We start from the raw sequence: 25048 nt of genomic DNA, 5'->3' as shown, positions 1-25048 counted from the left end.
CCGGAGCTGTGTTGGTTCTCACTCTCCAGCCTCGGGTTCCCCGCTTGGGGCTGCTCCAGCTTTGGCGGGGTCGGCCTCCCGCGGCCAGAAGGTCAGGCTCTCCTTGGGGCCGTCCACGGCGAGCACCAGAATACCTTCCCGGGTCACGGAAGGACAGACAAGCCGCCGGCCCGGCGCTCAGCTCTGCGGCCGAGCCGCGCCGGCAGAGGCGTCCCAGCGACTTCCGGATCTGCGCAGATGCCCGGCTGAGCCTCCAGGCGCGCCCCTCCCCCGGCCGGCTGTCTCCCGGCGTGCCTTGCGGCGGAAGGGCCGAGTCGACAATAACAAACCCCACGGCGGCTGCGACCCAGCCCTGCCAAGCTCCGGTCGCTTCGGGTGCCAGTGCCTCGGCTCGCGGACGCCAGTGTCCGCGCGGAGCCGAGGGGCCGGAGCAGCGGCTGCACCCGACTCCCGTCCCGCCGGACCTCCGGGCCGCGCCGGGCGCTCGGCCGCCGGGCGCCGACGGTTGTGTCGGTTGGCGGCGCCGCAGGGGCGGTTGGTAGCCGCCGCCGAGGCCAGGGCGGCGGCAGAAGATGGTGCGGAGGGCCGCCGGCTGTGTTGCTGCCGCGGGCGGAGGAGGCGCTGCCGGGTAAGTGCGGCCCCTGCCCACCTCTGGCGGCGGGCTCGGCTCGGGCAGGTGGACACCTGCCGCCACCGCCGGAGCGTCGGTCGGCACCGGCTCGCTGGGTCGCGGCCGCGCCAGCCCTACGGGGACCGCGATGCCCACCGGCCGCTGACGGGATCGCGGGAGCGGCGGGGCGCCGGTGCTCACGGCCTGGATCGCGGCCTCCGCCGCCGGGGCCCGGCGCGGTGTCGTGTCGGCCTCGGGAAACCCGAGAGGGTTTGGGCCGCGGCCGAACAGAGTGCACGGAGGGAAGGAACCTAGAGGTGATGCCTTTGTCCCGACCCCAGAGTGCGAGCATCGGTGTAAAGTTACTCCTCGGAATGACTCAGCCTCCTCCCGCCCCACTGATGGATTTGGGGTGGGGGTGTTTACGGGGTTCCAAAACTTGGCAAAAATGACAGCTTCCGGGCGTAGTGTCTTACAGTTTCTCTACAGAGTGGTGGATGTGCTATGGTGACTATCTCTATGATTTCGTAATCCTGCCCTTTCCGTCATGAGTCCTTAAAGTGTGATTATTCCATGCACTGGCATAGGCCTGTTGCCACCGAACACTCGTGCACTCACTCACTGATACAGTCCTTGCAAGATATTCAATTGGGTGGGGATGTTGTCATGTCTATTATAAGCGTTAAAAATTGCCCATTTTGCTAACCATTTTCTGTTAAGGACTTTAGGCCCTATGAGACTTACTTATCTGAGTGTTTGCAAACCTAGCAGTTTAGAAACAGCCTAAAAATGGACCGGCATGTGTGCTTAATCAAACGTCCTTACTGTATCTAAGTAGGTGTTTTTGTTTTTTGGATTATTGGATCGATAAATGGGCTGCTATTATTATTATTTGCGAGAACATTTTATTTAGTGTTATTACAAAATGTGGCAAAATGTGGAACCTTCCGTTTCCATTTACGTGTTTGTCTTTTTTTTTTTTTTTTTTTAGCGTTTACATCTTTATCTTTACCTAGAATCTAGCTAGAATCTACGGTTAGCATTCCTGGAGGCAGAGACAGGAGGATAGCTTTAGGCTGTTTGGGTTACTGTGGCCTTGGGAAACGGAGTGAGAGGATGTCTTGAAAAAAGAAAAACAGCAAAAATGGTATTAGATAGATAGGTCATGGTGTGTCAGACCCCATGTAATGTAATTAGTTAGTTGACTTAGGCCATATTTTAAAAGTATCTTAATTTGTTTTGATTAAATTCTGAGCTATTATTATGGCCCTGATTCTGTGTTACTGGAAATCAGGGAAGACAATGAAGCAGTCCTCTGCCTAGAGAGAAGAGAGGTTTTTTTTTTGGCTCTTTATGACAAGCGTCAGGGTTAGCATGCACAGCAGATTGACTTTAAATATAAATCCAACAAAGCTAAAGGAAAAAAAGAGATAAGAACTGAGACCCTCATCACCATTCTATTTTTTGTTTCTTGCCTTGTTTGTTTGTACTCCTAGGAATAGAACTTAGAGCTTCCAAATTTGCTCTGCAAAGTGCTACGTCCCTGAGCCACTGTTAGACCTGAGAAAAAGTTTCCACCACTGATTCAGCAAGCTTTGTTTAAAGGTGCATATTGTGTAGTTCACGTTGTCCTACAGCTCTTGGTCTCCTTTTGCTGGAGCTGTCATACCCAACACATCTCATAGTTTTGATAAGTTTTGGTAAGTATGGAGCAGCAAACAAACTCAAATCTCTTATCATTCAAAAGAAGAGTAAGAATGTATAATGGATGTTTAGGCAAGGAAGGAAGGTTACGAAGAGTGTGTCTATATGTATTGGAGGATGGGTTTGAAACTTTAGATAAGGGGTCTCTTATTGACTTGAGTAAAGACCCAAGAGAATTTAAGAAGTATGAGTACCTGACAAAAAGACTTTTTTGGAGGGGTGACGGGGAGAAGAAATAGAAAAGGCTCTGATTAAAGGTCTATCCTTGAGAAAGGTTATTGAAGATGGGCTGCTGGGAGAAAGGGGCAGTAGTAGGAAGAGGTGTTTGTAGACATTCATGTTTTATAAATCATACTAAAAAAAAAAAAAGACCGTATGGACTCTGCATGTGTAAAGTCACAGACTTGAGTGTCAGTAGATCCAGCAAGTCTGAGGAATAGTTGGACCCAACTATCCCCCAAATGTTAGTTGAACCTACAAAGTACACTTGTATTCAAGAATGTACCAGTGAACAGGATGAATACATGCTTTGTATGTGTCTATATGACAACTGAACATTTTAAAGAAGGTTTAGAAAAGAGAAAGAGAAGCAGGTTATAGAGTATGAGGTTGAACGGTGTACTTTTTTAGATTAAAAACATAATATTACTTAGCACATTTTTCTAGTATTCTTGCTTATAAAACTGGTCATTGTCCAGGGTCCTAAAACATTATTTTCCTTCCACTCTTCTCTAAAGATTCTAGTGAGATTTTGTAAAGCTATGTGGAACTTGCATGCTCACAAGCAGCCTTTTATAAGTAGTTTCAGCTTTCTCAGGTGTTTAATGAGTGCCTGAAGATTATAAAATTAACATTTTCTTCACCTGTGGAGGAATTTTAATTCAGAACATTGCAAGAGATCACATCCAAAGACTCTCTAGGTCTGAGTGATCCCAATGGAATGCAGACAATGATGGGTGTTGGTGGCACTTGCTTTTAAAGGAGACAGAGGCAAACAGATCTCTTGAGTTCAAGGCCAGCCTGGTATAGAGCAAGTTTCAGGTAAAGAAAAGCTTAGGTCCAGGTATGGTGGTACACGCCTTTAATCCCAAACAGTGAAGGTAAAGTTAGTTTGCAGAAGGAAGCACCTATGTTTGAAAGTGATGTGTAATTGAGTGGCAGACAAAGTGATGAATCAGAGAAAGATTTGACAGAATAATACACACCCAACCCTTAGGAGAAAATCATAGAGGGAGGCTATATAAGAGTACTGTAGGAAGAGAGAGGAAGCAGTTTTTACAGAGAGAGGTTGAAGAGAGAACAAGCCAAAATGAGAAGGACCCAGAAGATTAGAACATATTGCCAAAGTTAGTATGAGGCCAACCTGAGCAATTCAGTCAGAAGCTGAGAGACGCCAGTTTGAATCACTCTGATTAGAGAGGAACTTGAGCCAGAACAGCTGAGTTGAACCAGTCAGCCAGAGCTCAGAAAAAACAAGAAAGGGTAAGCTTATTCAGCAGTAAGTCTCAGAGGCTGGAAACATTCTAGGTCTAGATTAGATTGTATGGAGGCCAGAAGCTTCCAGGCCTAGGTTAGCAGACAGAGGCAGTAATCCTCCAAGACTACAATTACATCTGGATAATAAAAGTTACATTTACATTCACACAGGATTTTGCTTTTTTGAATGCTGATATTATTGACTTGTAATTATGAAAACAAAGTAACTGATATGTTTTCATCTTGTTACAATTCGAGACTGTATACATCAGTTTTTTCTTCATTACCCATACAAAAATTGAGTAACTGCCTATAGAATATGTATCAAAATAAGAATTCAGTACTATACTGTTTTTTTCCATGGTCATTTGATACTGCTTTTTTTTGATACTGCCCAATGTTTATAGTCTTGGTTTAATGGAATAAAAGCTAATTCAGCATTATGTATAGGTAATTTGGTCTTGTTTCATACTTACTATACACCTTAAAGTAAAATATCCAACTAAATTTTTTTTTCCCTAAAGTTGTGGGTTTTATATAGTTTTGATGAATTAGATAGGACACCAAAATAAGAAATATGATAATATCCTGTGTGGAATGATTTCCATATTATGTAGTCCAGGCAAGTAGACATTAGTATGTATGACATCAAGGTTGAAAGAAAGAACTGGATATTATTACTTGTTCTATGATTTTTACATGTACTATGGCAAGTGCAGTCATAAAATGAATAAATGTAATCATTAAAAATTTGGGGGCTGGAAATGTATCAACAGTTAGGAACACTTGGTCCTCCAGAGGACCCCAATTAGATTGGGTCCCAGCACCCACATTAGATTGCTCACAACCACCTGTAACTTTAGGTCTAGGGGATCCAACGTCTTTTGTTCTCTTCAGGTACCTGCACTCATGTTCACGTACATTATTATTTAGAGTGTGTGTGTAGAGAAGAAGGGAGAGACAGACAAGGCACAGACACTTTTAACTATGGTTGGCCTGGCCTCATTTTTATACAACCACATTATTGTGTATATGCATGTGCTTTCCAAATGTTCAAAGAATAAATCTTAAGGATATATTCCTCAGTTCCATTTCTGGTTTAGAAGTATTTCTGCTCTGGTTTCGATGGAAGCTTTTCATATTTTATCTCCATTTGATGCTTATCTGAGCATGCTTGTCTAGTGTCAGAGACTGTACACATTAGACTATGAACCTTTATGAAAAAGGTTTTCTTTTGTAGAATGTGAAGAAGATGCCTGTCTTACTCTCTTTTTTTCTTGGCAGATCAAGAGTGGCGTTATATGGGGGTGCATCTGATTTGCAGAGGCTGATACTCTGTTCTTGCTTTGGGCCACATGAATGGTTTCCGTGATGGATGTTATTTGCATTGATAGAGCAACCAGTGATCACTCAGTGATAGGATTGCTAAGAACAGACAAAATTATTTCAAATTGCTTTTCTCTTTGAGGCCTTTCGTTTGCTTTCTTTGGTAACATCCAGATCTCCTGCTTCATTAAACTTGAAAGCACATTGAAAGTATTTCTATTCCCAGAACTTAGTGCCATACCTGGCTTGTTTAGCTCCCCCTCCCCCAGTATTGGGGGTCTAGTGACTGTTTAGTTTTAGAAATCACAGTGTCTTATTTGGGGTTTCTCACTTTAATTCCCCTATGTAAGAAAGCTAATTCTGAGCTTTTAGTGTGTTACTAGAAAGTTGATGGTAAGGCTAGACTGGTGAGTCTTATCTTCACAGTGGTAATTTTCAAGAGGAAAATTTTAATTACCCCAAATGAAAAGTTGGCTAGACAGTTAATAAAATGAAAGAGGTGCTCTTGATGTAGTTCTGGCTGGCCTGGAACTTGCTATGTAGACCAGGCTGACCTCCAACTCTGGTTATTTTATATATGGACGTGGAAGTCAAGCATCACCTACATATTCTGTATAAATATAATGGGATCATTTTTATTTTTATTGTTTTAAGTTATTTCATGTGGAATTGGGTACTCTGGAATTGGAGTTGGGGAGTAGAATAAAAAGTTGGAAGAATTTGCAGACTGTAGGTTATGCCATAGAAGATTAGGCATTACATTCTAAAGGAAAAGACAGAATTTAAATGGAAATGAGTTTGGATGCCAGGAGAATGATAAAGTGAGGGGAACGTTTTAAAAGAATTTTTACATTCTTTTAGAATTTAGATTTATTTTCATTTTAAAGAAAAAGATGGACAGAATTTAAGGGGAAAGGAGTTTGGATACTGGGAATTATAGTTTTGTAAACAGTAAAGTGAAGGGAAAGATTTCAAGGAGAAGCATGAAATTGAAACTTGGACTTTTTGACTGGGTATGGGTGTGTAGCCATAGGAGTTGGCGTATGGATTCTGGGAGTTGAACCTAAGCATTTTTTGTTTTCTTTTCTGAGACAGGGTTTCTCTCTGAGGCCTTGGCTGTACTGGACTCACTTTATAGACCAGGCTGGCCTCATAGAGATCCATCTGCCTCTGCCTCCCAGAGTGCTCGGATTCCAGGACTATGCCACCACATCTGGCTAAACCCAGGCCCTTTTAAAGAACAGAACAGATCTTAACTGCTAAGTCATCTCTATAGATCTTCCCTTCATCATTTTTAACTAATTATAAATGCAAAGGATCTAACTAAGGAGGAGCAAATTGTCCTTTTGTGTGGGTTTTCTTTTCCTGCCACCTTACTATCTTATGTAGTAGTTAGAGGTCTGTTTTTTGAGAGGGGAAAATAATTCTGTGGGTTACCTGGAGCTCAGGACAGTTTCTCAGAAATGATGATAGGACCATACTTGGACTATAAAATTCAGATAAGCAGAGTTTGATAGTGGTGGGATTTTTACCTGTCCTGAAAATATAAAATGTTGGTATAGTTTTCTTCTTGTATGGGATCCTTTACTAATACTTCTGGAAAAGGGAACTGGAGTTAATTATGATGCTATTAAATATTGAAGCTTAATATCCACCACTTTTAGTGATTTTTTTTTTAATTCACTCCTGGGCACTGTAAAGGATTCTAATGTACATTATTGTTCTCCTTACCAACTTTGTAAAGGTATCATTTCAGATTATAGGGCATAAATTCAAATGTTGAATTATTGAGTCCCAGGGGAGTAGGTAGAATCTAAATACAGATAAATCTTGTTCCAAACACTATCTCTCTAGGTTAATTATGTGTCACAGTTGTCAAGTTCACATATGCAGTGGGGTTGCCAACTAAATAAAGGAAGTAAATGGAATTATTAGGGTGCCTAGCCAAACCTTACAGCACACAAAGGATAGCTTCAGAGAAGGCAGGGAAAGATAATGAGAAACAGAATTTGATGCCAGCTTGTAGGAGTGTTGAAGAAGGATTAGAGTGGAATAGAAAGTTAACATTTGCAGACTCCAAAGGTTATGCCATTGAAAATTAGGAGTTACATTTTAAAGGAAAAGATGGCAGAATTTAAAAGGAAATGAGTTTGGGCGTCAGGGAATGATAGTTTTGTACACAATAAAGTGATGAAAAAGATTTAAAGGGAAAGTATCAATTTGAAATTTGTGTTTTTTGGGTGGGTATGTTTATATAGGTCAGCAGTTTACGTGGTTTTAGCTTTTTGTTTGTTTTAGACAGGGTCACTAGTAGCTCAGCTTAAACTGTGTAGATAGTTGGCCTTAAACTATGTAGATAACCTTGAAGTTAGGATCATCCTGCCTCCCCCGCTTCTCAAGTATTGTGCTTACTGGGGTACTTATTACCACACCTGGCTTATACAGTGTTGGGTAGTGAACCCAAAGCTTCATCTATGCTCTTACTGGGCAAGCTCTTTATACCTCCAAACCCTTTTGGGGTCAAGTCACCCTGTGAGGCCCAGGTCTATTCCTATATCCCAATGCTAGGATTCTTGACATGCCTCACCATCCCTACTAGTGAGCAGGGCAGCTATTTCTTAGCATATACTGGATTCAATTCCCAAAATCAGGAAAGAAAAGGAAAAGAATTTAAATATATGTAAAAGTAACTTTTATTTGCCTGTTTCAGTTGTTGTCTCAGAGGCTTACTACCTTCATCTGCTAATTTAAGCCTAATCCTGGAAGCTTTCATACAATCTTACCTACAGTGTTTTCAGCCTCTGAGACTTACTGCTGAATAAGCCCACCCTTTCTAGTTCTGTCTGAACCCTGACTGGCTGATTTAACTTAGCTGTTCTGGCTCAAACTCCTCTCTAAGCTGACTGATTCAATCTGGCTTCTGTCAGTTTCTCACCGAATTGCTTTGCTTGGCCTCAAACTAACTTTAGCAATCTGTTCTAACCTGGCTCCTCATTGTTTTGTGTGTACCTGTGTCTAGTGTCTTCTCTCTTCATCCTGTCTCTGTAAAACTGTCCTGGTAAAATTGTCTGGCTTGATCTATCTTCACCAGTGTCTAACTTACTTTCTTTTCAATCTCTTTGTGTAAAATGCTTCCAGTGAAAACTGTCTATGAATTGAACTGCCAGGAACTCAACTCTACAGCACTGCCTCTCAACTCTCAACTGAGAGAATTCAGAGATCTGTGTGCCTTTGTCTCCTAAGTACTGGGATTAAGAGTGTGTACCACCAGGCCTGGATGTAAATTTCTTTCTTTCTTTTTTTTTTCCTGAAACTTGCTCTATACCAGGCTGGCCTTGAACTCAAGAGATCTGCTTGCCTCTGTCACCTAGGATTAAAGGTGATGTCTGTATTTCAGCCAGAGTAGTCATGTTGCTGGATTAAAATTCCTTTGTAGACATGTGTTTAACAGTAAGATTTGTAGTTGGGAATAATTTCGTACCAGCCACTGCTATTTCTGAGTTGGGGGCAGGTCTGAATTTGTTACTGACATTAACTAATGTTTTCATATACATGTGGAAGAGTTTGTATAATTTTATCATATATATGAAGATTATTCTTCAGCTTCTTAGAACCATCTTGGAGAATAAATGATTTCTCTCTATTTTCTTATCAAATGAGAGAAAATTGGTAGATGAGGCCAGTCAAGGTTACATAGTAGGGTAGGGTTTGAATATAGGTTTTCTGAGTCATCTGGTTTTTGTTGTTGTTGATTGTGTTGTTTTGTTTTGCTTTTGCTTTTCAAGACTGGGTTTCTCTGTATGGCTCTGGCTGTTCTATAACTGAGACCAGATTGGCCTCAAACTCAAAGAGACCCAACTACCTCTGCCTCCCAAGTACTGGGATTAGAGGCATGTACCATCACCACCCAGTGTCATCTGCTCTTCTGTCTCTCTAATGATAGCAATTAGAGGAATAAATATGAGTTGTATGACCCTTGGTGGTGTTGTGAGATCCTGGTGGCCCTTAATGTATAAAAATAAATATTAAAACTCTATAATATTTCAAACCTTAGGCCTTAGCGGGGCAGACTCTCAACTAGTTCATCTTATTTAACCGGAGCACCTAGCCCCATCCAGCCACGCAGCTAGCTATACTTTCCAGGCCTGTAGTCTGTCTCCTTTCATGTTTCCTGGTGAAAGGATTTTCTCTTCCCAGAGTTTCCCCTTCTTAGGAAGTCTCACCTAACACTTCTCTATGCCTAACTACAGGCTGTCAGCAACTTTTATTATCTAATCAGGGATAAATTTGAGAGGCAAGTTTACACAAAGTCATTTTGAATCCCTGAAGTTGCTCATAGGACAGTAAGAATCTTTGGGGGCAAGCAGTTAGCATTTGAATACGTATTAGCTCCAGAACAACCCCAACAGGGAATCAAGGTGGAACAGAGCTACATATGGTCTTCATAGTGAGTTTCAGAATAGCTAGGGCTACATAGAGACCCTATTTCAAAATAAATAAGCAGACAAGCCCTCCCCCAAACAAACAAACAAACAAACAAACAAACAAGCAGATGTGGTGGCATACACTTAATACCATCCTTAGGAGGTGGAGTCAATGAGGTCAGAATTTGAGTTGGAGGCTACCAGGATATTGCAAGTTAACTCTCCTTAAGAGTTCCACCAATTTATATTCCTGTCAGAAATCTGCCAGTAGAGCCAGGTACAGACCACAAAGACAGGAGGATCATACTCGTCTCAATACAGAAAGGAAGGGGAGAGAAAAGAAAGAGGAAACGAACCAGAAGGTGCACTGTTACATACTCTTCTTCTCTTCTTCTTCTTCTTCCTCCTCCTCCTTTTCCTCCTTCAAGTTTTTCAAGACGGTTTCTCTGTGTAGCCTTGGCTGTCCTGGACTCACTTTGTACACCTCAAACTCAGTGAGTTCGAGGCCTGTTTTTGCCTCGCTGAGTGCTAGGATTACAGGTGTATGCCACCTTACCCCACTCTTAGTTACATTTTCAGCATTTAATAATTAATGGCAATCTGAACACTAAAAATGGTGTGTTGTAGCCATCTTAGCTCTCATTTCTTAGTTTAGTGTATATATACAGATAGTGGATTTTCCTTATGCCCTCCCCTACCTCCTTTTTTTTTTGTAACTATATTTTTGTTTTGAGATATGGTTTGGCTGTATATTCAGGCCATCCCCGTCCTCCTCATATCCCATACCCTATACTCCATACCCTGTAACCCATCCTCCAGGGTATTTAGGCTCCAGAGTGCTGGGGTCACTCAGGGGTTACATCATCATAATACTACGATTAGAAAAAAAAACCCTCAACTTTTCCATCCTCCAGTTGAAATCCTAAAATTGTGTATCTCTTTCACACTAGTACGTTTGAGCATGACTGATACGTTTTGATATTTCTCTCTAGTGTTGGCCCAGTGAAATATACATTAATAGTTTTATCTTATTGAGCAGAAACTAGTGACAAAAAGTGACAATACTTAAGCAGGTAGTCAGATAATAGGAGTTGGGAATTCGGGGCGGGGGAAGGCTGAAGAGATGGCTCAGCAGTTAAGAGTACTTGTTACATTTCCAGAGGACACATTTTATTCATAGTACCTACATGGAGACTCAAAGCCTTCTGTGACTCCAGTTCCAGGAGATTAGATACAGCTTCTGCCCTCCATAGGTAGCAGGCATGCATGTGATGTGCTTACAAAAATGCAGGCAAAAGATCTATACACACAAAATAAAAATACGTCTTTAAAAGATTGTGAGTGGTTATGGTGGTACATACTTGGAACTTCCAGAGCTCAGGCCAAGGCAAGAGTATTGAGAGAACTTCAGATAAAAAGCAGTAAGCAAGCAGTTCTGTAAGTACTATACACAAAGTTTTCCAGTAATAACTCCCACGAGCAGTTCACGCTAAGAACAAACATTTATAGTGTTGTAGATTAAAACACTCAGGAGGCTGTATGTCAGGTAAACACTACAACATTTAGATAAAGGACTTGCTACAGAGGTTTGGGAATCCATGGGATCATCTTCTCAAGAATAAAGAAAAAAGATGACTACATTTGTAACACTCAAGCCACAGTGAGTTTTTTATGCTAATTCTGAAAATTAAATGCAACAATTAAGTTCAGATCATACAAGCAACTCATGGAGTTAAGGGCTTATACACAAATTAAGGGCAAGTGTGTATGATGAACAGTGAGCGAGCCCGAAGTTAAAAGTTGATCAGAGCACCAATTAAGTTATTGTTGTGTGTGTGTGTGTTGGAGTGCAGTGTTGAGATGGGAGGATAGTTAGGGACAGTCCTTTTCTCTCACGATGTGGGTCGGGTGCTGAGAGTGCAGGTGCCTTTACCTTCTGAGCCATCTTGCCACCCTGGAATGTTGTTTTAGGATTAGTTGTGTAAATGTAAGTTTTGGTAATGTGCTCAGTGAGGATAAACTTAGTTTCTACCTGCACTTGATTTTATAGGTGCAGGGTTTTGTTTTTCTGTTAATAGAAGACAATTTATTGTGAGCTCACAGTTTGTTTGAGATGGTGAGTCTGTGACCCTAAAACAGGGAGCTTGGCAGCAGGCAGATAAACATGGTATGGGAGCTTGTATTCTTGTCCACAAGCAGGACAGAGAAGTGACCCCCCCCCCTTTTTAAATTGTGCCACCTTTGTATGGATTTTTATGCTTTCTTTGTGTGGATTCTTTTCTGTTACCTAGTATAGTATTTGCATAACTTGTTTCTTGATATTTAATCAAGTAAGTAAAGTAAGTAAGTAAAGTAAGATTTACTTTTATATTGCAGGGTTTTTTGTTTGTTTGGTTGGTTGGTTTTGTTTTTACAGACACAATAAACAAAAACCTGGCCATGGGAGACTAGTATATCCACACTGTATCGCAGTAGCATCCATTAGTTCTCAGCTTGCTTTAGCTAGACTTTTGTCTTCCTTTTCTTATTTGGCATTGCAAGGAATGTTACCTGTTTTTGCAAAGAAAGCTGGACCTCAGAATACTTTGCTGCCTAGAAATAGTGTTACAGGGATTTGAAAGATCAGTTGAGGTTTTGTTTTGTTTTTTTAGCATTCAGTTGTTTTTATGTCTATTGGGGGCATATTATGGCAGGAAGGTAACAGACATAGTGCTATATGTCTGTAATTCCAGCATTTCTCTGGCTAGAGCAGGGAGAGATCACAAGTTCAAGGTCTGACCCTGTCTCAAAAAAATAAAAGTAGTATGTTTTCATAAAAGCTTACTGTTTTGTAAGACTGTTGCTAACCTAATATTTAAGAGAGATTTGTCATTTTTCATAATTTTCTCTCTAAACACTCCTCAACATTTTCTCTACACATATCTCATGTTTCCTACAATACCTACACAAAAAGAATGAGTAACCCCGTGTTTATTATTAATGATAATAGTAAAATATTTTTTATGTATTTTAATCACCTTGGAAAGTGGTTTTCTTTTTGTAGGGAGGAATTTAGACAGGGTCTTTGTGTATCCCTGGCTGTCCTGGAACTCACTCTGTTAACCAGGTTGGCTTTGAACTTGAAGAGAATTTACTGATATTAAAGGCTAGCACCCCCATGCCTGGCCATCATTTCCTTGTTATTGTACTTACTATTTCCTTATTATTCTTTATTCTTATTATTCTTTATTGTACTGTCTTGAGTGTCTGTGCTCATCAGTTCCCTCCTGCTGGTGTGTTCAAAAGGCAGTGCAGTAGAAATTCAATATCTGGCATTGTTGGTTTTTTTGACTTTGTGCTTGTTAAAACTGGCATTTCTATTGACGGAAGTTTTAAAGAAAAAGGTGTGAGGTTTCTAGTATTATTACTGAATTAAGGGAAGTCTGAATCTTTGCTTATAGAGTCTTTGTTTATAGAATCATTGCTTACCCTAACAAGTATCAATTGCTTAAAGGGTTATTATTATTCACAATAATACATTGATACTTTTAGTATGAATGTTGAATATGATTAAAATGATTTATTACTTTAATGTTTTATTGTGCAGATTGACAAGTGAACAGAGTTAGTTTTAGTGAATATTTTGTATCCTTTTCACTTGCTGGGGGCCACCATTCAACATTAAGTTTATCTTTCAACAAAATTCATTTTTGCTCACCTTTCTTCACTTGTTTTCATTAGACTAATAGTTTAAATCAAGTATCATTTAACATGGTAGTTTTTCAGAGTTTATTTTGTTCTAACTACAGAACCATTATCAACCAAACGAAAGCAAGTTTCTAAATACTATTTTGATAATGTTGTGTGCTGGTCCCTGTGGAGACCAGAGGCAATGGATCCCTCTAGAGCTTGAGTTAGGAGCCACCACCCCAATATGGTGCTGGGAACTGAGCTCAGGGCCCCAGGAAAATTAGCAGTAGTTCTTAACCCCCAGCAGAGTGTCCAGCCTGAAAAAGAAAGGAAATTTTGGATGAATGGGGTTTGTGCTAGAGATCAAACTAAAAGACCCTATGCATGCTAGGCAAGTATTCCATGGTAACAAACTTCCAGCTTGAGATTCTTTAATATTGGATACCCAACTTGGGCTTAGATTTCAAGGTTAATCTAAAACTTGGTTTTGGTTAGTTTCTTTGGCTGTTTGGCTTTTTTTTCCCAGGTAGGTCTGTACATGCATTTATTATTTGTAAATTTATTAAGAGCTTTTTTTTGGGGGAGGGGCTGTTTTGTTGAAGAAGCTAGATTGATGTCCTAGGGAATGATCATCATTCTATATTCAGTAGATTGTGTTCATATGGTGACTAATTAGGCTTTTATCTATTCTGTATTCACTGTATGGTTGATCGGTATGGAAACTTAATTTTGGGAGGTAGGCAACAAAATGTATCTAGTTAAATCATTTGAGATGTTTACATTATCATACCCTCCTGCCCAGAGTGCCAAGGGATCCATTCATGTCTTTTAGCCTTCCTTACTCTGTCAAAATTTCCCAGATTGCTTTAACTGTGTGGTCTCCTCAGGCACCAGCGCACATATTCTGGACACCATACATATGTGTATGACATGAGTGTCCCACAGTAGAGGTCAAAGGACAACTTTAGAGTTGGTTCCCTCCTACCTTTAAGTAATTCCAGGGATTTAATCATATTTATGATCTGTTGATCTGTAATTTCAGTGCAAAAAGACTATCCTTATATTTCATCCGTACTTTTGTTGGTGTTCTTCAATGTAAGTATTCTGTGTGTTATCTGGTAGTGGGTTATCTTGAAGCACATTTCATGTAAGAAAGGTAAGAGCTTAACTTTTCTTTCTCCAGTTTTTATAATGGGTTCTGAAACTTGTTTACCAAGGTGTTTTATTTATTTTAATTTTTAAATTACATTTATTTGTTTTGTGTATATGGTCAGAGGACACACAGCTTATGTCTGTGGGAGTCAGAGGACAACTTGTAGGAGTCCGTTCTCTCCAGCTTGAATCCTGGGGATGGTCTCTGGTTGTCAGGCAGGTGCTTTTTTACCTGCTTAGCTACCTCACTAGCCCCAGGGGTTTTTGTTTGGTTGGTTTGGTTTTTTTAAGGTATTGTTATAGACACATGAGTTTTTATGGACTTGAGATTATTCAGTTATTTCTAATACTTTTTATGATTAAACTGTGTTAATGAAAGCCATTTTGGTTTCTTTGCCTTTTTATCATGGTTTAATTAGTTTTTCTTGCCCCGTGGAACATTAAGATGTTCTAGTCGTATGTGATTTGGACATTTTTGCTGTAGAGTAAATTCAGCCACTTATTATGGCCCCTTTAGAAACCACAGTGTGAGTGGTCAGTGAGTTAATCCAACTCTTGAGTTAGGAAAGGTTCTGGAGACTAACAGAAAGCACGGTGATTCACGGGTCCTCTCTAGCTTTAGGTCAACAGACAAAACCCCCAACATCTGATGAGCACCCCCCGACTTGGGTGGAATAGCTCACAAACTTAGGAGAACACTATACTGAGTTACAACTTTTACAAAGGATACAAAATAAAGTCAGGCTGTTGCTTACAGAGAGATAGCCCTGCAGCTCAAGGTTTCAGAAGTCGCCTTGCTCACTTTTCTAACTATTCAGAAAACCATACTTTTCCTTTTTCTTCTTTCTGTCTGTTTGAAAGCAAGCTTTCCCTAAGCATTTTGGAGTTAACCTTTCTACAGCTTCTGTTCTGTGGCTGCTTGTCTGCTTTGGGGCTGGGTGGAACCTTATTATGTGATTTGGTGTCTCTGTTATTCTTGGGCAGGACTTTGTTAGTTGCAGTTATTAGTGTGTAGAGAATCAGGGTGCAGATTCAAGAGGGAGCTTCTTAGTCAAGCTGCCAGTCTTGGAATTCACAGTAGTCACCCCAAATCAGCCTTACAGTTGTAAACAGTGGATGAAGCCAGGCACTTTAATCTCTGCACTTAGGAGGCAGAGGAAGGTGGATTTCTGTGAGTTCAAGGCTACAAACGACCAAGTTCCAGGACAGCCAAGGCTACACAGAGAAATCCTGTCTCGAACAAACAAACAAAAACAGGCAACAACCAAAACCAACCAAAGAAAAAAACAGTGGATGAAAGCATGGTCAGAGGTTGCTTTTCAACATATCTTTAGAAATTGTTGTACTTGAGCTAAATAACAAATGCTTGGCACTTATGTGTATAAAATATGAGTTGTGGCTGTGTGTCGGTGGCCTTGCCTAATATTTAAATAATATAGCCCTATACCGTGTTAACCTATTTTTCTTTTCTAGTGACTGAAGTTTATACTAGTTTAGAGGCTATGCTTTCTTGGTGATTGCATTGTTATACTCTAATATAGTGCCTGATGTGTTTAGTAGGTATTTCATTACTGTAAAGAGACACCATGACAAGGGCAACTCCTAGAAAGGAAAATATTTAATTGGGTCTGGCTTACAGTTTCAGAGGTTTAGTCCATTTATGTGCTGGAGGGGCCAAGAGTTCAATCTCTTAATCCGCAGGTAACAGAAGTGCCACTCTGGACTTAGTCTGAGCATAGGAGACCTCAAAGTCGGCCTCCACAGTAACACATGTCCTCCAATAAGACCACATCTACTCCAACAAGGCCACACCCCCAATAGTGCCACTCCCTTTAGGCCAAGCATTCAAATCATGGAAAGACCACAGTAGGGAATCTCAATGAGTAACAGCCTTATTGGCAGTCAAAGATGGCATACAAATATAAAGAAGTGGATTATTACTGGCATGGGTTATGGTAACCCTGTAAATCGGATACATATATCTGAGGAATATGAATTGGTAAAAGTAGCAAGTTAGTAACATAATCTAGTAGCTGTGAAATAATAAATGTTTCCAGTCAGGAATAGTGGTGTGTCCCTGTAATCCCAGCACTTGGAGCTTGAGACAAGTTTAGGGCTAGTTTGGGCTGCATAGTGAGGCTATTTCTCAACATCAAACAAACCAACAAATACTCTTTTAATATACCAGTTTTACTTCTTAAGAAATCAGTCTTTTCAAAAGAATCCTAAGTATAAGAAGTGAGTATATGCTATGAGATTAAACTCTGAGTGCTAATAAGTAAATATATAGTGTAGTCTCAAAAGGGAATGTTTTGTTAGGCGTTAGTATTCCATTGGGGACTAGGAAGCATTTGTGATAATGCTTAACTTAAAGACCCAGGTGTGTTACCTGGAGACAGCAACTTGCCATTCTTACTGGATTCTCTACATTCAGCAAAAGACTAGTTACTCTAACCATAAATAATTTTTAGTCAGTGTTAATGTGCTACTTTTCTATTGCTGTGATAAGGTACCATGCCCCCAAGTAACCTATAGATGAAAGCGCTTATTTTGGCTTATAGTTGTAAAGAACTAAGAGTGTATCGTGGTGAGGCATGGAGGAGCAAGAAGCTGAGATCATACCTTCAGGAGCAGTGTGAAGTGAATTTTCAAATTCCTTGTCAAGTGATGGAACTCCTCTACCATGGTGCCACCTATTAAAAGTTATATGAACCCCCAAAATGTACCACCAATTAGGGACCAATTGTTCAGATATGTGAACCTGTGGGACATTTCTCATTTAGATGCTACCACATTCTACTCTCTGGCCCCATGTATTCCTGGCTATATCATAATGAAAAATGCATTTATTCTAACTCCAAATGTCCCTAGAGTCTTTCCCAATCTCAACAGTTTACAAGTCCAAAGTCTTCTGAGACTGGCTCAGCCCTTTCAGCATTGCTGTGTCTACAAGAATTGGCTAGGTAGTTACATGTTTGTGTTGGGCTGAGCCAAGTTGCTTTGAAAAGCTCCCTTTTTAATAGAGGTAAGGAGAAACATAATTACATGGAATATAAAGCATAACTAATGAAATAATGAGTTTCATGTGATTGCCTATCAAAGAAAACGGGTGTGTGTGTGTGTGTGTGTGTGTGTGTGTGTGTGTGTGTGTGAAGGTATGACAGGAGGAAAGAGTGATCACACCAGAATGTGTAGAATTACAGGGACTGAAAGAATTCTAACCAGGAAAAACTACCTCCTGAAGGCTCAGAGATGACACCAACTTGTTTGACCAATATGGTATTTAGGCCTAGAAGGATGAGAACAGTAAGTTTGCTGTCTTCAATATTTACAATAATTGTTAACAGCTAAAAAGCCTTGGGTTATGTAACTTTGAGTCAGCACTCATTTACTTATGATACTAACTTCTTAGTTTTCTTACCATAAAACAACAATATGAACATTATGCTTTTCCCCCCCAAAGATCAATGAATGTGTTTAAGGAAACATAGAAAACTGGACATGGTAAAGACTGCCTATAATCCCAGCATTGGAAACTCAAGACAGAAGAATGAAGATTTTGAGTGCGGTCTGGCCTAAAACCTGAATGCCTAGTTCAAAAAACTTGAAACCATATAAACAACTTCCTAGTTGTAAATACTTACAGACTGGTAGCTGCTGCTGTCAGCTGATTTCAATAAAGCTTACAGAGCAGGGGAACCTGGATTCATTTAGCATTTATAACAAGGTTCTCTTTGTCTTTGTTTTTTCTTTTTAATTTTTTTTTTAATTTCTTACAATTTATTCACTTTGTATCCCAGCTGTGGCCTCCTCCCTTGTTCCCTTCTAATCCCATCCTTCCCTCATTCTTCTCCCTTGCCTTCCCCAAGTCCACTGATAGAGGAGTTCCTCCTCCCCTTCCATCTGACCCTATCAGGTCTCATCAGGACTGGCTGCATTGTCTTCCTCTGTGGGGAGGTGATCAAAGAGCCAGCCACTGAGTTCATGTCAGAGACAGTCTCTGTTCCCTTTACTAGGGAAACAACTTGGAGACTGAGCTGCCATGGGCAATGTCAGTGCAGGGAACCTTTCTCTTTGTCATTGTCCTTTCCTGGTAATGTTGGATGAAAGTAATCTTTTGTGTGGCTCAGACTGCCCTGTAACTTGCAGTTTTCTTGCTCTGTGGCTTTAGTGTTGATTTCAGGCTACACTACTAATACAGCCTTGCTTCCTATATAGACTGTTGTCTTTGAAGGCAGTGAGAGATAGTGTATTAGAGATGTGGAAATAAAGAGATTGAACAGCTGCTGTAAGCATTGAGAATCTGGTTTTACTACAGTAAAAGTAGGAATAGGAGTAGATAATCTATATTTAAGTGTTAGCATTGTCAGGATAAGGTCTGGAAGCTTAGTTAGGAGCACAGGCTGTACTTGCAGCAGTCCTGAGTTCAGTTCCCAGCCACCGCATGACTTCAGCCATCTATAATGAGATCTGGAGCCCTCTTCTGGGGCGCTGGCATATTCGTAGGCAGACCACTGTATACATAATAAATAAAATTTTAAGAAAATTGTCAGGATAGCTGTGCTGATGTTTGTGCCTGTTAGAAGCACTAGAGTGTGGTAGACTAGGTGAATGCAGAATCAGTAAGCAAAGAGAAATGAAAAATTAAAAGCATGGAGAATTAGGAGTTGAGTTTTACAAAGATCCAGATTGAAGATGTGTGTATTATGAAGTAATTGGATATGTTGAACTTCAGAGGGTTCTTATAGATGATTCAGACTTGGGCTAGGTTTGAGAGTTGGTAGTCAGCAGTGTAAGTATCTAAAGCCATAGGAGTTGTACACATTGTTTTACACAGGATGGGGGCCTGTTTCTCCAGCTGAGATGTTGGAGACCTACAATATTATGCCTCTCCCTATGTTCTTACATTCATTTCTTTCTTATTGTCATGACATACCTTTGGTGAGATTGTACTGTATTAATTACCTCTTGCTGAGTAATAAATATGTGCTGAGTAATATAAATGTGTTTATTTTAAGCAACAAATATATTATTATATCTAGACCTTGTATTTTGTAGGATGATCAGCTGGGAAAAGTTCTGTTTAGAGTCATGTAATTGTCAAAATTCAATCCATTGAGAATTCATTGGTCTATATAGTCTTTTTTTTTTTTTACTCTTTATTTTGTGTGTATATGCATGTATATGAATATGTGCATGCCACAGTTCATGTGTGGGAATTCACAGGACAGTTTGAGGGAGTTCGTTTTTTCTACCGCCCACCATCAGGCTTTGCATCGTGTAATCTTGTGTGACTCTGGGCCATCTAGCCCACCCTAGGTACTAAAATGGTTGAAGTGTCTAAAAGTAATGAGAGTGTATTAAGAGGTGATTGTCCATCGGGAGTGAATACTACTCTGGTAGAGTTGGTTCCCAGCAACGACACAGCTGCCTTGCCTGCAATTACAGCTCTAGTTCGACCCAGTGCCTGTGGGTGTAGTAGTCACTTGTATTGATATGCATGTACACAAGTGTATGCACACACATAAATAAACACCACTGGAAATAATTCATCTTTTTAAGAAAAGGTTATGAGGTGTTTCCTGGCTCTGCAGCCTGGGCTCTTCCTTACTATTGTTACTCTAATCGTGTCTTTAGGGTAGCCCAAGATGATCTTGAGTATCCCCTGATTCCCCTCCTGTCACCATACCTGTCTGATCATTACATTTTACAGTGTAAAAGATAGCTGCAGAAAAAGCAGTTACGGAAGTTCATTTGGTTTTGTCTTTAGTGGAGCATTAGAAGTCTGCATCATAATTGTGGATTCAGTAAATATGCAGATCAGGCAGAGAGCTATAATAGATGGCAGGAAAAGATAAAGGAAAAGAATGTTTATATTATTTATATTAACTTTATATTCTTTTGACATGAATTATTTCTCTATAATGACTTTGAAATTTCTTTTTTTCCAGTTCTCTGGGTTTCATCAGTAATGCCACTCAGTTGCCAATATCAAGCAAGCACATATAAGACACTTGTAATCTTTTAAGAAAAGTAGTAGTGCTCTTCACAGTACCTGGAGGTAAGTCACACTTAGACTTTCACAGCTGTGTTTTTGATGTACTGATGACACATTTTAAGACCTTTATTTGCCTTTTTTTTTACCTAAAAATTTTTTTGGAAGACCCAGAAGGGAAGACAATAAATATAACTAGTCTGAGAGGTTAATGTCATCATTTTTTATTTGTCTATAGGATTTCTTTTCTGCTTGTTAAAAAATATTAAAATAATGACACTCTTAAAGTCCAGTCTTCGTATTTTATTATGAAACTTTCATAAATGACTTTTTAAATTGAACAAGTTAATGGCAGAGTAGCTTTAAATTTTTCTATTTTCAGATTCCTGGTTTATAGACAGTAGTAGAGGATGATCTTTTGTAATTAAGGATGTATTTATTTTTATTTTCTGTTTGTAATTGTTTGCCTGCATGTATGTCTGTGCCTGGTGCTTTCAGGGGCCAGAAGAGAACATTCAATCTTCTGGGGAAAAAAAACAGAAAGTTGTGAGCCACCATAGGAGCTCTGGGAATTGAACCTAGTTTTTACAAGAGCTGCAAATGCTCTTAACCACTGAGCCATCTGTCCAGCTTCTGGCTGCTGGCTTTTGAGGGTAAAAAGGGGGTTTGATAAAAGGTTCTTGTGGAGTAATCTAGCTCATTATGGAGACAGAATACAGATTAAGCAGCAACCAAGTAGAAGGAATTGGGGGAGGGTGACTTTCTTTAATTTGAAAGTAGTGGCTGTTCTGTGTCTGGGTATGTGTGCACAGAGTGTATGCTATATATGAATGGTCTTGTATCAAGGCATCATCCAGGCCAGAGGAGGATGTCAGTTGTCTTGCTCTGCTACTCTTATACCTTTTTCCTTTGAGACAAGATCTGTCTCTAAACCTGGCAGTATACAATCCCCATTAAGCTTCCTGTCTCTTCCTTTCACAGTGTTTGGATTATCAGCTTGCCCATGGCCTGCCCTGCTGTTTACATGGGTGCTTGGTATTTGAACTCATATCCTTGTGATTGAGCAGCAAGTGCTTTTACCTGCTGAGCCATCTTCCCAGCCTAATAAAGACTAATTTTATTTTTGTTGACTTCCTGAAATAGGAAGAAGATGGAGCAGTGCCTTGGGGGTTAGGTTTTTATTTGTTTTGAGATCAAAATAACTGCTTCTTAGGCTGGTCTGCAACTTAATATGTAGCCCAGGCTGGTTTTGAACTCCAAGCCATCTTCCCCTCTCAGCCTCCTGAGTGCTGGGATTACAAGTATGTAATCCCCTTGCCAACATAGACACACATTGTTTTTATGTTGTTTTAATCCTCAACGAAGGATTAAACCTAGAATCTTTCACATGGAAATCAATTATTCTGTTGAACTACAACTCCAGATCTCCTGATTTTTAATTCTGAATGTAGAAAGACAAGAAAAATTATACACATTGCTTTTCTAGTGGTATGCTCTTTCTAGAATAAAATCAACACACATTTTATTTTTGTTGTAGAGTAAGACTGTTCTATCATAGTGATGAAGGTATTTGAACTTATTCTTGAATTATTCCCTTTATTTTTTTCGCTTAGGAACGACATCGAAGGGTGAGGTACAGCTCACAGATTCCAGAAAGATCATCATGAAGTTGTATGTGTTTCTGGTTAACACTGGAACCACTCTGACATTTGACACTGAGCTAACTGTGCAAACGTGAGTTGTATTTCACTTATCCTGTGGTTTTTCATCTTGACTTACTGAAAAGAATTACCTTGTTTTGAGAAAACATCCCACTGTGGTAGGGATGGCGTAGACAATAAGAACACTTGCTTTGCAAGTACAATCTGAGTTTAATGCCCGTAACTCACATAGGAATGATAGTTTGGTATCATAGTGTGCTCTCGTAATCGAACTTTGGGAAGATCCTTGGGACTATCTGAATACAAGATAGCCTAATTTGGTGAACTTCAAGACAGTGAGAGATGCTATCTTCAAGGAGGTAAATCGTCTTCCTGAGGATTACATGAAGCTTTCATGTAACATCCTGTTCATGGGCATCTGCACCTACACTCATACATGCATACATGTACGAACATTTAAAAACTCTACTTCTAAAACAACTTGGGGGTAGAGAGTGTGCTTGCGACTAAAGTGCACCTGTGGCTCTTGAAGACAACAGTTTGAGTCCCAGCACCCATGTGGCAGCTCACAACTCAGTTCCAGGGGATCCAGTGCCCTCTTCTGACTTCTGCAGGCACCAGAAACATAATGTAATGCACAATACACATAAAAAAATAATGGAAATCAATAAATCTATTCTCTTCAAATAATCAGTCTATAATAATAATAAAAAAAAGTAGCCAGCTGGGAATGGTAAACACTTTTTATCCCAGCACTCACCTTGGAGGTAGGCAGATAACTGAATTCCATGACAGCCAGGAATGCTCAGTGAGACCTTGTCTCAATACAAACAAACAAAAACAGTAACCGTATAGCAAATCTTAAATCTTAAGTACCCTTTCCCTACTCATCATATATAATTGCTATTTTCTGAAAATGCTAAAGTTCTTTAAATTGTGCTTTGTGACTTTTGCATGACTATATTATTCACAATAAACATATATAATTTGGTTATTCCAAATTAAAAGTTTATTGCAGCAATATGTATTACATTATGCTGTTTGCCGTAATTTGTTTTAAAATTTTGTGTTACATTTTATTTGTGCACATGGATGTGCAAAGGCTCAAATGTGGAAACCAGAGGACAGTTTGTGCAGATTGGTTTTCTTTACCATCCAGATCCTGGAGATTGAATTCAGGCTTGACTGTAAATGCCTTTACCCACTGAGCCATCTTGTCCATTTGCTGTTTTTATTCTTGTGAATAAAGTCAGTGAGTTTGTTGTGCTTATCAATGAGAGAATAAAACAAATGGACTATTTTTCTCTAAATTAGCAACTCATTTCTAATCATTTTCTGTTTTGACCAGGATGTCAAATATTTGACTGAATGTTCTTCTAAGTTTATAAAATGCAAAGATTACCTCTCAGAGCAAGGTGAAATTATTTTGAGGTTTTATAGGAAGAAGAAAAGCAGTATACACTTTCAAGGACATTTACCTTCTTGAAATGATTCGATCACATTGCAGAACATTTACATACTGAATTTACTACAAATAATTGGCAGTAAGATGTCTAGAGAGATGGCTCATCAGTTAAGAGCACTGTTGCTCTTGCAGAGGACTAGGTTCTGTTCATAGAACAGACTCAAACCACCTCTAACTCCAGTTCCAGGGTATCTAATGCCTTCTTTTGGCCTCTGTGGGCACAAGACATACATGTGGTTCATAGCCATGTGTATATGTGTATGCAGGAAAGGCACTCCTACACAAACTAGGAAGTGTTTTGTTTTTAATGGTACTAAGGTTGGGGGGAGAGCCTCAATATTTCTACTTCTCTTTGAGAATTTGTAGTTAGTGAGTGCTGGAGGCAGAGATATTTTATTAGTGGATCCACTACTAAGTTGCTTATACTCCTGTATATGCCCTTGAAGTTACCCTAATTAAACTTAAAAGGGGGCGGGGCAGATTGAGAGTAGAAGAAAGGTGGGAAGTATACTGAAAAGGAAGGAGACTAGTGAGAGTGGAAGGGAGATAACAGGGGGTCCAGCATGCAGAGACAGATGAATCTGTAGTGTTTGCTGTCCGCCCAATCTAGCCAAAACAGTGAGGAAATCCCAACTCAAAATATATGGTGGAAAGCAATGGAGAAGATACCCAACATCAATTGCTCATATCCACATTCAGTCACAGGTGAACATATCAGTAAAAATACCAAATACACCAGTAAACACACCAAATACATATGAATACACAAATGCTACTAAGGGGTTATTTTATGATTGTTTCATACATGGTGCAGGCTGTGTACATTGTTCATGTGTGGAGATGTGGAGATGTCTGATGTCTTGCTTTGTTACCCTCAGCACTCCCCCTCCCCCCCGTTGAGACTGTCAGAAGAGGGGCCACTTTCCTTGAACCTGGGGCTTTCTGATTGCCTAGCCTGGCTAGCCAAAACATCACGCTGGTATTGGGGCTACAGACTTGGACCACCACTCTGCTTTTATATGAGTGCTGGAGATTCAAATTCAGATCCTTTTGCTTATACAATGCATACTTTACCACAGAGCTATTTCCTCCGCCCTTACTTGTGTTTTAAATACATTTGTTTTTATTGATATAGTTTTACTTTGAAGTGATAACTTTTCTCAATATCTAATTCCAGTCTGGCCTAAAATTTGCCAGACTCCTTCTGGGATTATAGATAACGTATGGCTATGAACTCTTTTTTTTTTGTTTTCCCCACATGACTTAGATTTAATGTACTTTCTATAATGTATTGTAAAATCTTAATCCAAATCCTTGATTCTGAGTTCTACCAAGTTAGATGCCAGCTTAAACACACGTCTGTTCATTAATACCTTTTGCCATTATGCAAAACCCAGAAGAGTAATTGTGTGTGCTGCTCGTATTTTATGGACTCACTTTTAGATGTGACAGCGTAGGAGTTTAATTCATTTAATAGTGAATTAAATAGGCATTTAATTGATTTAATTCCCAGTCAGCCAGTTGATTGTGGTATCTAATTTTAAGAATAGAAAATGTTTACTGCTG

At 39.8% G+C, this 25048-nt stretch overlaps 1 protein-coding gene and 1 non-coding gene across 3 annotated transcripts in view; both read left to right on the top strand.

Annotated features, from left to right (window-relative positions):
• The first annotated feature begins 491 nt into the window (after positions 1-491).
• Positions 492-25048, top strand: part of Rb1cc1 (RB1 inducible coiled-coil 1) — a 68177-nt gene continuing 43620 nt past the window's right edge. Inside the window, exons 1-4 of one of the 2 annotated variants that reach the window (XM_060385910.1) lie at positions 492-628; positions 2107-2310; positions 20313-20422; positions 21970-22090. In XM_060385910.1, coding sequence (XP_060241893.1) covers positions 22020-22090 — 71 coding nt within the window. In that variant the 5' untranslated portion in view covers positions 492-628; positions 2107-2310; positions 20313-20422; positions 21970-22019. The remainder of the gene's footprint in view (positions 629-2106; positions 2311-20312; positions 20423-21969; positions 22091-25048) is intronic. The other variant, XM_021652342.2, reaches the window with a different exon arrangement.
• On the top strand, positions 12770-12908 carry LOC132654942 (small nucleolar RNA SNORA8). The gene has a single exon (XR_009592543.1). It is a non-coding gene; the product is annotated as a small nucleolar RNA SNORA8 (small nucleolar RNA).

The sequence above is a fragment of the Meriones unguiculatus genome, chromosome 6, assembly GCF_030254825.1.
Source record: "Meriones unguiculatus strain TT.TT164.6M chromosome 6, Bangor_MerUng_6.1, whole genome shotgun sequence".
NCBI lineage: Eukaryota > Metazoa > Chordata > Mammalia > Rodentia > Muridae > Meriones > Meriones unguiculatus.
This window is presented reverse-complemented; position numbering and strand designations above follow the sequence as displayed.